The sequence below is a fragment of the Pygoscelis adeliae genome, unplaced genomic scaffold (assembly GCF_000699105.1).
Source record: "Pygoscelis adeliae isolate BGI_AS28 unplaced genomic scaffold, ASM69910v1 Scaffold358, whole genome shotgun sequence".
Taxonomy (NCBI): Eukaryota; Metazoa; Chordata; class Aves; order Sphenisciformes; family Spheniscidae; genus Pygoscelis; species Pygoscelis adeliae.
Window position 1 is genome coordinate 1,571,940 of NW_008825429.1, and position 12,671 is coordinate 1,584,610.

Below are 12,671 nucleotides of genomic sequence, written 5' to 3' on the forward strand. Positions count from 1 at the left end.
CCGTGCTGGGACCAGCGGTCCCGGTAAGGGCGGCCCTCGGAGACACGCACGAGTACGTAGAGCCCAGATGCTCGCCTGATCGCAGCCTGGGGCCCCGCTCCCTGATACTCCATTTACGAATTTTTGTAGCACGCTTGTTCAGAAGTTTGGATTATTTGACATGCCGTGAGGTAGTTAAGTCCACACCGAGGCCTTTGCGCTTAGTAACACCACCAAAATCAGCCAGCTCAGCTTCTCAGCCTTGTGCAAATGAGTCTTGCCAACAAATGCCGGGATGCAGCATCTTAGCACCCCGGTGTATATGCGGAGACTATATTCTCTCATGCTGAGAGGCTGTTCTGCTGCCCTGAAGACTGGCCTTATTGAAGCAAGAAATATTGGTGCTTCAGCACCAGGGAAACGATCACGGTTGGAAACGGGGAAAAAAATGTTTTAGCCACCCCCCTCTTGATGCAAAAAAGGAAATATTGGGTAAGTTAAATTGCCAGCTGTATAGGTTGAGTGGGGACTAAAGGCCCCTCACTCTCATGTGAAATGTAGAGTCTGAAAGAAGAACTGTAACTGCAGTCGGCTAATCTGCGAGATTGCCATGCCAGACACATGGAAGGGGAAAAAGGGTTGCCTTTTTTTATATACCGTTAATTTCTGTCTCTTGATGAGCACTGTAGAGCAACAGATACAATTAAAAATTACCTGAAAATAGATGTTAAGATCAAAATAAGTCTTGTCAAACAAGGAATAAAAAACGTATTCTGTGGCAGTCTGCCAGTGTACTACCAGTCTAAAAATTTGATTTCAGAGACTAGAAATAGTTCTGTTGTTCAGCAAGTCCTGCTGTAGCCTTCAGCACAGGTGAGGATCTTGTGCCAGGAAGAGCAGAACTGCTTTACAGATGGTAAGTAAATTTGAAAGAGGATTATTGGCAGCAATCACATTTTACACGTTCAAAGGATTTAAAACAAAATACAAGTCTCTAGGCGTTTGCTGTATTTGAGCAACGTCTAGATAGCACAGAGGTTCAAAGTAAAAGTGGTAACTGTCAGAGAGCTGGGTATCTGGTTTGATTTAATTCCTACTGAGCATTGTGCATTGAAACAGAAATTGAAGTAAAGAAAGGCTAGGTTGTTCAAAAATACATGAAAATGAATGGAGTTTTTCCCTATTAAATGGATTATTGTCAACGGATGGGAGTTTTTTCATATCAGACTAGTGAAATAAGTGCTGATAAAAAATTTTGTTTTCTGTATTGCCCCCAAAATTGCAGTGCTGTATGATGCCAAACCCAGTGCAGTCAGTCTATCATGAAAAACAAACAAAAAAATCCTCTTAGGAGGTCCCTCCTACCATTACAAAGAGCTGAATTTGTTTCAGCGTCTGCTAAAAATCTCTTAAATGGAATACCAGGCCACGTCTCCACTTTTCTTCTTGTAGGTGGGAAACTACTTGCGTATGTTTCGGGGTTCCCTGTACAAGAGATATCCCTCGCTCTGGAGGCGACTAGCCACAGTGGAAGAAAGGAAGAAGATAGTGGCCTCTTCACATGGTGAGAAGATGTGTAAACACTCCCAGTACTGTTTATCTGAAATCTGAAATTTGGCCTTGAAAAACTCTCTGGCGATTCAGAATCACTTCAGATTGCCCCAGCGATGGAGCACTCTGCAGGGGCGGCACTGGTAGCTCCTGGTTCAGCCTAGCAACAAACATCAACTGATGAAAAATGTTCTAAAATCGAAACATTTATCATGGCTTTCCTGGGGTTGGCTGCATTCATCACAAAGCAAAAGCCACATCTCAAAATCAATACCATATTCCAGAAGAGTCTTTTATAGACAAAGAGGGGCATTTTTGTCTCTTTTGTCAAATAGGCAGGAATGTTGCAAGGATGCCCCACTGAAGATGTGCGTCTTTGGTTAACTTCGATTCTTGCAGGGACTGAATGTTTATGCCTCCCAGAATTTGTTTTGGTGTGTTGCTACTGATGTGACTGCCACAGTGAGAATATAGCTGCCTCGGTATTATTTTTGGTGGGGAACTAATAACAAGCAGTTAAATTTCTTAGCAATATGGCTTGTTGTACACTCTTTAGACTAAAGCATAATAAAAATAAATGGTTCATTCTGGACTTGTCTCCTTCCTCCAAGTATCCTGCTGACCTGTTGCTTTCTTTTCTTTTTTTTTTTTTTCCTCCCCCTCCAACAGAAAATCAGCGGTCTCACAGTCCCAGAAGATGTAAGTCTTATCTGCGTGTTATTCTTAGCTGTGCTAGAGGAAGAATCTCCACTGTGACCTCTGGTGCTATTACAGTATATATTAATGTCTAATCCTCTTCCTCTGATCTCTCCCTGTGGTCGCCCTAATTGTGCATCCTGGTCACATGCTTAACTCTTCTTTGGGAGAACCATAGCGGGACTCTCAAATGCAGATGGTCTCTGTAATTCAGTAAGTGCTGTCCTGAGGTTTCTCCCCCTTTCCCAAGTCTTACCAGCTTTTCTATTGATCATTGCCTCTCTATTTCCAACCTTCGAGTCCACTGAGGATTTATTGTTTTCTGGGCTTTTCCTCCCAGAAGGCTGTGGGAGAGATTTTACATCATTTTGGCAGATGTAGCTGTGCAGAGCTAAACCATGTGATTGCAAAGGGCAACTCAGGGTAGGAAAGAATTGTTTTTCTCTTCCTCTCCTTAAGTAAAAGCATGTTAGATTTAAAGTTTATCTAATAATTATGAGGATTTAAGGACTTTTTTCTGAAGTTTTGTTTTGGGAGCGTTCGCTTCCATCTTAAGTAAATTTCATAACAAATGACCAGAGTCTATAAATAAGTTGCACCCTGGAAGAACGAGGTTCATCCAGTGCTAGTACCTGGGGGAAGCTCATGTAATTCTAACCCTCCCCGTGTCTTGACTCTTAGTTCAAGTGAAAGATGTTTTTAATAGAGTATAAACAGGGTAGCTATACAAGGTAAAGAGATACTGATGCCTTTTGCAAATCTTTGCTCTATCAATATGCAATCATTCCAAGGTATCATCCTGCTTTTGTCTTTAGAATGCTATTTCTTCTCTAGGCTTTGTGGTGGGGATTGCCATGTATTAACTAAGACATTCCACCCCTGCTCCCAAGAAAGCCACATTTAAAAAAATTCCTGCTGTTTAGATGGATGTCAAAACCAGATTACATTTCTTTAGTGCCAGGCGCTGTGGCTGGGTTTCTGGTCACTCCAGTGCAAGTAATCTACCCCAGTAGCAGAGCATCCTGGTGTGTGAGGGAGAGCGGAGCCTTCCGGCAACTCAGGAATGACAGTGGAAAGTTTTGTCATCTCCATTTATCCCATGTGTACAAAATGCCATGTCAAAACCTTTCTCGAAAATTAAACGTCTACGAGAAGGTAAATGAAGCCCAAAGGACTTTTGGGGCACACGCTCATCCCACTGGGTAATCTATTCTAGTCCCTCCTGCAGTGGCAGGGAGGGCTTTTCACTGTGCAGCCTGTTAATGCTACATTGCTATGTAGTACTTTTCCGTGTTAATTATTGGCATCTTTCCTGGTAATAGATCATGGCTATACAACATTAGCCACTAGCGTGACACTGTTAAAGGCCTCTGAAGTGGAAGAGATCTTGGATGGAAACGATGAGAAGTATAAGGCAGTGTCTATCAGCACAGAACCTCCCACCTACCTCAGGTAACCAGCGTCGGTGAGGGCCAAGATCAGAATGGAGCTGCTTGGAAGATGTCGGCTTGGGCAGGAGGTGCAAGAAACTGCATAAACCCAGGCCATTGTGCAGGGGGGTGCTTGCCGGGCTGTGCTAAGTCGTTTGCAGTGCTGGGCAAATGAAGATCTCCAGAGCGTAAGGAGTGGGTTACTGCCCACATACAACAGGAAGGAAAACATAAGTGTTTGATGATACAGCTCTTTTTGCAATTACTGCATTCCAGCTGTAACAGATGTTTTGCAGAACGCGCCCTCTGCACGTACTGTCTTCTGGAGACGGCGCATTTATCAGCAGTGCCTTTATAAAAATCCAAATATGAACCTAGTATTTATAATGGTGCACCTGGATTCATATCTGATGAATAATTGTGAACTGGAGAATGGGCTTCCCAGAGGCTAGAGTAGAACATGAGTTCTCAGTGGAACAATATTGTTGAGGGTTCCAGAATAAAATAGCAGGAACTCATAATAGGGCTTAAGGAATGGTATAATTTTAAACTTTAAATAGTAGCAGTGGTGCTCAGGGTCTGCAGTTTAACACACGGTCTCCTTCTTCAGAGAACAGAAGGCAAAGAGGAACAATCAGTGGGTGCCGACCCTGCCCAACAGCTCTCATCACCTGGATGCAGTGCCGTGCTCAACAACGATTAACAGAAATCGCATGGGCAGGGATAAGAAGAGGACGTTCCCTCTGTGGTAGGACACCTTCCTGCTTCTGAAAAGTGGAAATGGTTACCAACATGATGTGCTGCCAGGGTAGTGCTGATGTGTTGTTATAACGTTGTGATTCATCTCAAACTGACAGAAGACCTACAGGTCGCTAATTTGGAGGTTCTTAGTTAAATTGTGTGTCTTGAAGCTCTTCCTTACAGCAGCCAGCCATGGCTCAGAGAGGAGGCTCTCTGTTTGTCAGGAAAATGGTTTGTTCTTTTCCTGATGAGTTCCTTCTACTTTCTGCTGATTTGATGAGCAGTTGTCATTCGAGGAGCCTGCAAACCCTCTCTGTGAAGGACAGGCTGCCTCTCACTGACATATTCCAGTAACTTTGATCTAATTTATTCAATGGAAAATGCTGCTGTGGCTCATGACTAAGTTTTACTTTTCCATTATAAAAGTTGAGGAAACCAAGATAAAATGTAATCCTGGAAACCTGCCTTGTTTTATTTGCAGGAATGTATTATGATAGATGCAATAAAAGATTATAAACTGGTATTGGTCACCGTAGCCCTGTAAGCTTGCCTTGAGGAGTCTGTCTAAAAACTGATCGGGGAGTTGGAGTGTGGGGGATTGCTTCCAACAAACATTGCCTTCCCTCTATGGATGCCAGATGTGTCATGTGCTAGTTGTATATACCATGTTGTTGCTCTTTGTATTAGCTTTGATGACCATGACCCAGCAGTGATCCATGAGAATGCATCCCAGCCGGAGGTTCTGGTTCCAATCAGGCTTGATATGGAAATTGATGGGCAGAAACTCAGAGATGCGTTTACGTGGAACATGAATGGTACGTAGGAAGGAGAATTTCCTGAGGCTGGAGAGATATAGTTGTATCCATCACCAAATATGAAGAGAGAACAAGCATGAGTGTGCATGTCCTTACCCCACATACACAAAGCTTTAAAGCTGTCCCACTTTGGTCTGTATTCAGCTCTCATGTCTCTTAGTGAATGCTCTGCCACTTCCATGGGTTGCAGTCATTCCTGGACACATGTAATCTGAAGAGTTTAACTGGCCTGTTCTCCTGACCCAGTTCATCAGCTCAGCGGTCCGAGACTATTCTGTGAGCTGAGGTACCTTGAATACGAAACAGTTTATGTGTATGGCTCCTTTATGTATGTGGATTACTAGACCATAGCTGTGTTGTCTCCGTGGAGCAAGTAAAGAAGGCTGTAAGTCCCTGTGTCAGTGTGCACATTCTTGCAAACCTGATACAAAACACCCTTTTAAAAGCAAAAGGCATTTGGGATTCCCTTTGTCATGCTGTGGGATTAATTTTGTGTATTCTGTAAGTGGCAGACATTGATTTCTGAGAAAGTTAACAGTGTCTGTTCATTCTTGTTCTGTATCAGAAAAGCTAATGACCCCAGAAATGTTCTCTGAGATTCTTTGCGATGACCTGGATTTGAATCCTCTGACCTTTGTCCCTGCTATTGCCTCTGCCATTCGACAACAGATTGAGTCGTATCCAACTGACAGCATCCTAGAAGATCAGTCAGACCAACGAGTTATTATTAAGGTAATACAGGAAGGCAGTAGAAAGAGAGCTGAACCATTTGGGTTTCTCTAGTTATGTTATGGGGGAGGAAGAGTACAAAGGCTTCCCTCAGAGCAAAGGAGCTCTTAATTCCAGTCCTGCGTCCAGATTGCATTTTGTCCTTTGTATTGAGAACAGAACCAAGGTGGCAGATTACGAAACATTCATGTGCCAGCCCCTGAGATGATTAAATAGTCCAGTGAAAGCATTGTTGAGTCCTTTTGGAAAAACTGAACCTTGGTGAGCAAAGCTGAGTTGTCTTCATGCTACTGTAGTTCAGAATTCGGTTAAGGAGCTCTGCAGATGCAGTGAACTAGGAGTTACCTCTCTGCTTCTCTTCTCCAGCCTCTGCCTCCTCAGTTAAATTATCTTTGACAAACTATTGCGAGAATGGAAACAAATTACCTGTTTCTTCCCTTGTCTCCAGCTAAACATCCACGTAGGGAACATCTCCCTTGTAGACCAGTTTGAATGGGACATGTCAGAGAAGGAGAATTCACCAGAGAAGTTTGCCTTGAAACTGTGCTCGGAGCTTGGCCTGGGTGGGGAGTTTGTCACTACTATTGCCTACAGCATCCGGGGACAGCTGAGTTGGCATCAGAAGACATACGCCTTCAGGTACAGAACTGTCATCTTCCTAGTATGGGGGTGTGTTCGTACTTCATGGGCATTAGCATCATTGAATCTTAGAACAGCTGACTTGATGCAGAAAGTTTCATTTGACATTGGTCCTTATGGCTTGCGCCCATTCTGTCCTCCATGCAATTTTTTGTGCTTGTGCTCGGGTATCTTTTCTTGTTGGGTGTAATACATTTCAGGACCAAATATTGATGAAATGTCAGCTTTTGCTGCAGAATGAAAGGCTGTTGTAATTAACAGTGACTGAATACCTTGTGTCTCCCTCTTCTAATGTGTGCTAATGATGAGCCCCAGATACATTTCTGTTTCGCCGGCTTTGCCTGACTTGGGTCATCCACAGTCTCAAGCTTTGGTGTTTTGAACTAAGACTGATTGAAACTGTAGCTCTCTACCCTGGCTGACATTAAAGTTGGCTTGATCATAGGCCCTTCTCACAGCTGGAATGCAGCAGTGTCAGGTTTGATTAGTCGGCTTTGTAACTTGTCTCCTAATGATAATCGTTTCCAGTTGTGCCGCGCAGTGTTCTGTGGTGAGTTACTGTACTGATGTTATCCTCAGCATGTTGCTGAGTCTGCAGGCTGTAAGTATCCCTTAATGTGTGCTGGGAGGTTTTTTGACCTCAGGTCATGGTGACAGTTGAGGAAGTTTGAGAGTTCAGCAAATGATGTATTTGCAGAGGTGAGGGAATGGTACTGTTGACACCAGTTTTGTAGAGGTCAGTTCAAGGGAGCAGGATGACCTACCTGGGCAGCAAAGGGAAACATGCCCAGCCCTGTCCTGCCTCAGGGAGAGGGCAATGAGTAGTTGGTGTGGGGGTAAGCGAGGAGGAGCTGGAGGCTGTGGGGCAGCTGGCTGCTGCCATGAGCTCGGCTCCTTCCTCCTTCTCCATCCAAAGGTTTCTTGTCTGGTCAACCTTCTGTGGAAAATGGGCACAGATCTGCTCTGGACCAGTTGCTCTTCCACTAGTCTCACTCTGCTTCCTCTGGAGGTTATTTTTATCCTGAAAATCTTCCACAGCAACTACTCAGTTCTAAAATGATCCCCAGAGTGGTTCATATTAGAAAATGGAAAGGAGCTCTTTACCACATGGGAATTAAACTCTTCTGCTGAAACTGTTAGGTTGTGTGTCCATCCTGCTGATGTCCCTTCTCCTCACAGAGGTGCGGAGTGACTTCTACCTTTCCATCCATGGCAGCTGACTGATATTTGCAGATCCAGTGTGTGACCACATCAAACTGTAACAACAGAACAGTGGGTGTGCGTTCCTGAGAAATGACGGAAACTTGGAGGGTGGTAGATGGGAGTCTGATACCTGTAGTACTGCCTCTCCTTCCCTGCTGCTGGGTGCATTATAACCATGACAGAAGTGAGCTAGCGCTGTCTGCATTGTAGCCTCTGGTAACAGAGAATGAAAGTGTCCCCGCTGGTAGACGCAGACCTTGGAGCCAATGTGAAGTAGACGTTATCTGTAGTTTAAGCTAGCTATGGCAGGGAGCGAGTTCCCTTCCGGAAGGTTTAGTAGGACTCCTTGTTGCCTGAGCGTTCCCAGCAGGTTGAGCTTTCTTCATATCCTCCTTGAAGCAGAGAGGTGGCCCTATTCACACCATACTGGCCAGGAAGCCCTCTTCTCTACTCACAATTTATTTACCTTCCCGGTTAATTTACTTTGACAACTTTTGAGCACACCGCCTCCCAACCCACAGGGCATTTGCTCCTAACTGTTGTCACTTGGTACATCAGAGGCAGGCTTTGTCCACATCTAGTGAACACTAAATGTTCTCCCTTCTTCCTGTGCTGCTTCATGTATTGCAGATATCTGAGTTAAGAAATTAATCTGTGTACATGTAACTGTTGCGAGGGGCGTTTGTTTCTCCCTTTGCTTCCTATCAGTCTCTGTAACTTGCAGCAAGTAAAGTTTTAGTCAGTGCTGCTCAGGTGCTCTCAGTTATATTAATGCCAACTTCACGCTATTCTCTCTAAAAACATATATCTGGCTGTGGTTACTAAGGAGTGCTTCCTTTTAGGGGTAGTTCAAACAGGTAGATTTCAGGTCTTCTTTAGACTGTGGCAATATTGCAAGGGGGAGAATCAAAATCTAGGAAGGGAACCCTAACAGAACAAAGTACGTAGACATGAGCTGTTCAGGGAGGAAAAACACCTGATTTAAACCTTGTTTCGTGTCATAGTACAAACATGTCCTCCTCTTCCCTTTTTTCTTCCAGCAAAGGAGTACTTTTGAAACCTTACGGTGATTAATGATATTTGGGTTCTGTGGTTGGTTAGTTCCTGAATTCCCAAACCACAGCAGTGGTGGTTGCTCCAAAGTCATTCCACTGATGTAAGGAAAGGGTCTGCTTTAGATGTATCAAAAGAACCTTAATATCTCAAGGGACTGGGGGTTTGAGGAGCCATGTGCCTCTTAATCATCTGGGGGAGAGGGAGAGGTGAAACTGTCTTCTAGCGGATGAAAGCCAGGGCAGTTCTTTCAGCTGGCCTGCTCTGTGCAAAACAAGGAGAGCCTGAAAGCCCGGTGGGAAGGGGCAGGACTGGAAGCAGACAGGTAACTGATGCTTATGGGATTTTCAGGGGGACGGTGTGCTATGATGTTTCCCATCTCGGTACTGAGTGTTTCTAGTGGCAGCACGCAGCCCTTCATAGCCAGAGTTTTGCCTTCAAGACTTGAATGATGGCACAGGTTCTCTCACACACCAAACCCACGTGCCTGAAGAGTCACCCTTTCCAAAGATGTTTCCCTGTCCTGTTGGCATGCCTGTGACACCACTGCCAGAGGCCTGGACCCTAACAGCAGGAGTGTCTTGCTCTGCTGGGAATCTGCAGCTGACAGTGCATTTCAGTCATTCTGCCAGCAGCACTGTCCTCTTGATCAAAAAATAACAGGAGAGGGGGAGCTGTCTCGCTTTGGAGGTTGGGAGATGAGGGAGGATTTTTTCAGTTTATCTCTGATTCTGCATTATAGAAGTGTGGTAGCTGAGTTGGCTTGCAATTACGTTCTGCGCATGAGGCTGGCTTTCCAACCCCCATTTAATTCTAGTGGGTGCTCAGTGTTAAGCATGGTAAATGAGATAGAGACCACGCTATCAAGTCAAAAAAGCCGGTTAAGATCTAGCATTTAGTCTGGAATGTGTAGCAATCTTGGGGCTAAGATGAAATTCCTGGTTTTGAGTGTTGCTTAGTGGACGTCAGCAATACTGGAAGTAGATTTGACTAAAGCTTCCTCCCAGGATCAGATACCAAAGGCCTTGGATTAATTTTTCATTGTAGCATTACTTTGAAGACTTGTTATTCTAGATTAATAGCTTTGATGCAGACGTTGTCTGTTCCCATGGTGATTTCAGTTCCTTCCTGGGGGAACGAGAGGGGCTGCCCCTGAGCGCTGAAATCCTGCGCAGGGAGGCATGTCCCTGGGGAGGGGGCCGGATGTGTGTGCACACCTGCCGCAGGGCTCCTCTCACAGACACGCTTTGTGCAGCTCAGGCTGAGCCACTTTCTAGAATTCAAAGCAAACATTTACATTCTGAGGCTCCTCTGTATTTATGCTGGGCTTCCGGCTCCACTGTCAATATTTGGGAAGCTACTCCTGGTCAGTTCCTGTTGACTTTTACTGAAAAGTGGCTAGTGAAGCAGTAAATATTTTTGTGCATGTGACAATGCAGCTGCTCAGGGCAGAGCTCTCTCTGAGAAGCAGATCTTGTGATCTGGGACAGAGCCTGGTGTTTCATTGCTTGTGCAGGGTGGTAGCCACAGCCTCTGGTTGCAACAGCAGGTCCTAAAAGACAACCCTTTCCACGGCAATTGGGAGAACAATGCTTGTTCCACTATCAGGCTCCCAGAAAGCCAGACTTTTGCCAGGGAAGAGCTGTCAGAGGTGTGCAAAGCAAACTACAGCTAGCAAGTCAGTTGCGGAACGGCAAAGCTGGACAAAGAGCCCTGTAAGAGTCCCTGCTCAGCTGCTGCTCTGGGGGAAGCGCTCCCAGCACGAATAAACTGGTGTGAACTTTGCCTGTACTTACTGGGTTTGAACGCTGTCAGCCAATTACGTAATGGCCTTTGTGGGAGAGAACTGCGTCAGCCACAGTTGCTCTGAGAAACCCCTCTCTGGTGGTGAAAGGAGATGGTTGTAGTTGGTCTCCCAGAAGCTTCAGGCTCCACAAGATTGTAACCGTCAGCCCTCATGTGCTTCTGGGAACCAGACTGTACTAAGCAGGGCTAAGAATGAATGCTTAAGCCTGAAACACTGTAAATGATGCTCTGTTGTCCTTCTGTCTCGCACCTGAGCTGGTAACCCAGAGGTTGTGCTCTGGGACCACTGATGAATGTTGCTTTGTTGCCTTCTGCCCTGCCTTGCAGCGAGAACCCTTTGCCGACTGTGGAAATTGCCATTCGCAACACGGGGGATGCTGACCAGTGGTGCCCTCTTCTGGAAACCCTCACAGATGCCGAGATGGAAAAGAAGATCAGAGACCAGGACAGAAATACAAGGTGCTGCCACTCGTTCAGACAGTTCTCATTCTGGCCTGTCTCTAAGACAGAAGTTAAAAGCTTTGATGTTTGTGTTTCTCTGGTGAGAGCCAACTGGCTGGATTTCAAACTTGCACACCACAACAGAAACTCATATCCCTTTAGCTTCAGGATATTAAACCGTTATCACCTTGCTCCACAAACATTTAAATCTCTAACTTTTAACTAAATCTCTATTTAACTTTTCCTGCTCGAAGCAAAGTTTCTTTTTTTTTTTTCCCCTTCCTTTTTTCTTTTCCTTGGGCTCTCTGCTTGTGCAGGGGGATTTGTTTCTATAGGAAGGCAGTCATCAGAAATATTGGAGTTTCATGCACTGTCATGCTACCTAGAATCCTACTACAAGGCTTCCTTTTATGTAGGGTAAAGTGCTGTTTGATGTAGGAACGGGCAAGCTCCCAGCTCCAGCCTGACTGATGCCAACCTGTTTGCTAGCATGGGAGCACTGTTGTGATTCCAGGAGGAGCTCTGCGCACCGGAGAGACCCACTGAGCGGTGTTCGACAAGCAGTCGAGAGCACTTGCTCCTACTTGGTGAAAATGCTCCTGGCAGATACAAATGAACTGCTAGAATCTCTCCGAAAGATACATTGTGGGAACAGTAAATATGCTGGCTCAGCTCTTTCCCAGGATTTTTTTTTTACTGCTGATTAATAGATTCATAATTATTTTGCTTCTCAGCTATGGCTGTCTGAATAGTTTTCAGCAGTGATTGGTTCAATCCAAGTTAATGAGCAAAAGTGTCTTAAAAGCTGTTAACTGAAAATAGTGTGTTAACCGTATCAACAGGGGCACTCTGAGGTGACCAAGGAAGTCTGTCTATGCAATAAACCTGTCTACAGAGTTCACAAATCTGTGGCAGCCTCCCCAAAAGCGTTGGTTTTAATAAGATTTCACGTGACTGTAACCAGCACTTACTGTACCTCTTTCTGTCTCTCCTAGGCGCATGAGACGTTTGGCCAATACTGCTCCAGCCTGGTAATCTTCCTGTTGTGACACTGGTGCTCTTCCTACAGACTTTATCCCTATTCTTCTCCCCAAATGGATCTAGGATTGGCAGGGGTCTTTCTGTCCCTGAAGGGGACACACATTCCACTTGCCAAGAGTTCCCAGTACTGCTGACTTCTGCCCCCATCCCCTCCACCTAAATGCCACGTACCAAGAACGCTGCGTTAGCACGTGACCTAGCTGAGACCTGTGGCAGCTGTTGGAGCCCTTATATACCTGTGTGTGGACAGTGTAAAGATTCTTTTGTATAGGTGCAACATGCACTATTAGGACAACTTTTTAAATAAAAGGAATGCATACTACTTAGGTTGAGTTCAGTAAGTTTGAATGAGTAGTAAATCTTGCCATGTTTTGTGCTATTCTGGTAACTGAGCAGTCCTGGGGCCTAATCTTAATGCTTTTGGGTATAATGCTGAACACCCACATGCATTCAGTTTTCCTGAAGCATGGTGGAAACTGAGTGCTTTACTTCAACAGATAAAACAGCCCAAAACCCTTTGCTGCAGGGGAAGGTGAGAATGAGACTT

At 45.1% G+C, this 12,671-nt stretch overlaps 1 protein-coding gene across 1 annotated transcript; it reads left to right on the top strand.

Moving 5' to 3' along the window:
* The first annotated feature begins 1,436 nt into the window (after window positions 1-1,436).
* On the top strand, window positions 1,437-12,448 carry SMARCB1 (SWI/SNF related, matrix associated, actin dependent regulator of chromatin, subfamily b, member 1). Its single transcript, XM_009330755.1, has 9 exons — window positions 1,437-1,543; window positions 2,200-2,229; window positions 3,549-3,678; window positions 4,267-4,404; window positions 5,085-5,212; window positions 5,778-5,944; window positions 6,390-6,580; window positions 10,970-11,101; window positions 12,079-12,448. The coding sequence occupies exons 1-9, from the start codon at window positions 1,450-1,452 to the stop codon at window positions 12,116-12,118; spliced, it is 1,050 nt and encodes a 349-aa protein (XP_009329030.1). The 5' UTR covers window positions 1,437-1,449; the 3' UTR covers window positions 12,119-12,448.
* The last annotated feature ends 223 nt before the right edge of the window (window positions 12,449-12,671 follow it).

Coding starts and splice junctions, on each gene's coding strand:
- SMARCB1 (XM_009330755.1), top strand. CDS start 1,450: ATGTTTCGGGGTTCCCTGTACAAGAGATATCCCTCGCTCTGGAGGCGA. Junction 3,679..4,266: donor GAACCTCCCACCTACCTCAG/GTAACCAGCGTC, acceptor CTCCTTCTTCAG/AGAACAGAAGGCAAAGAGGA. Junction 11,102..12,078: donor GACCAGGACAGAAATACAAG/GTGCTGCCACTC, acceptor TGTCTCTCCTAG/GCGCATGAGACGTTTGGCCA.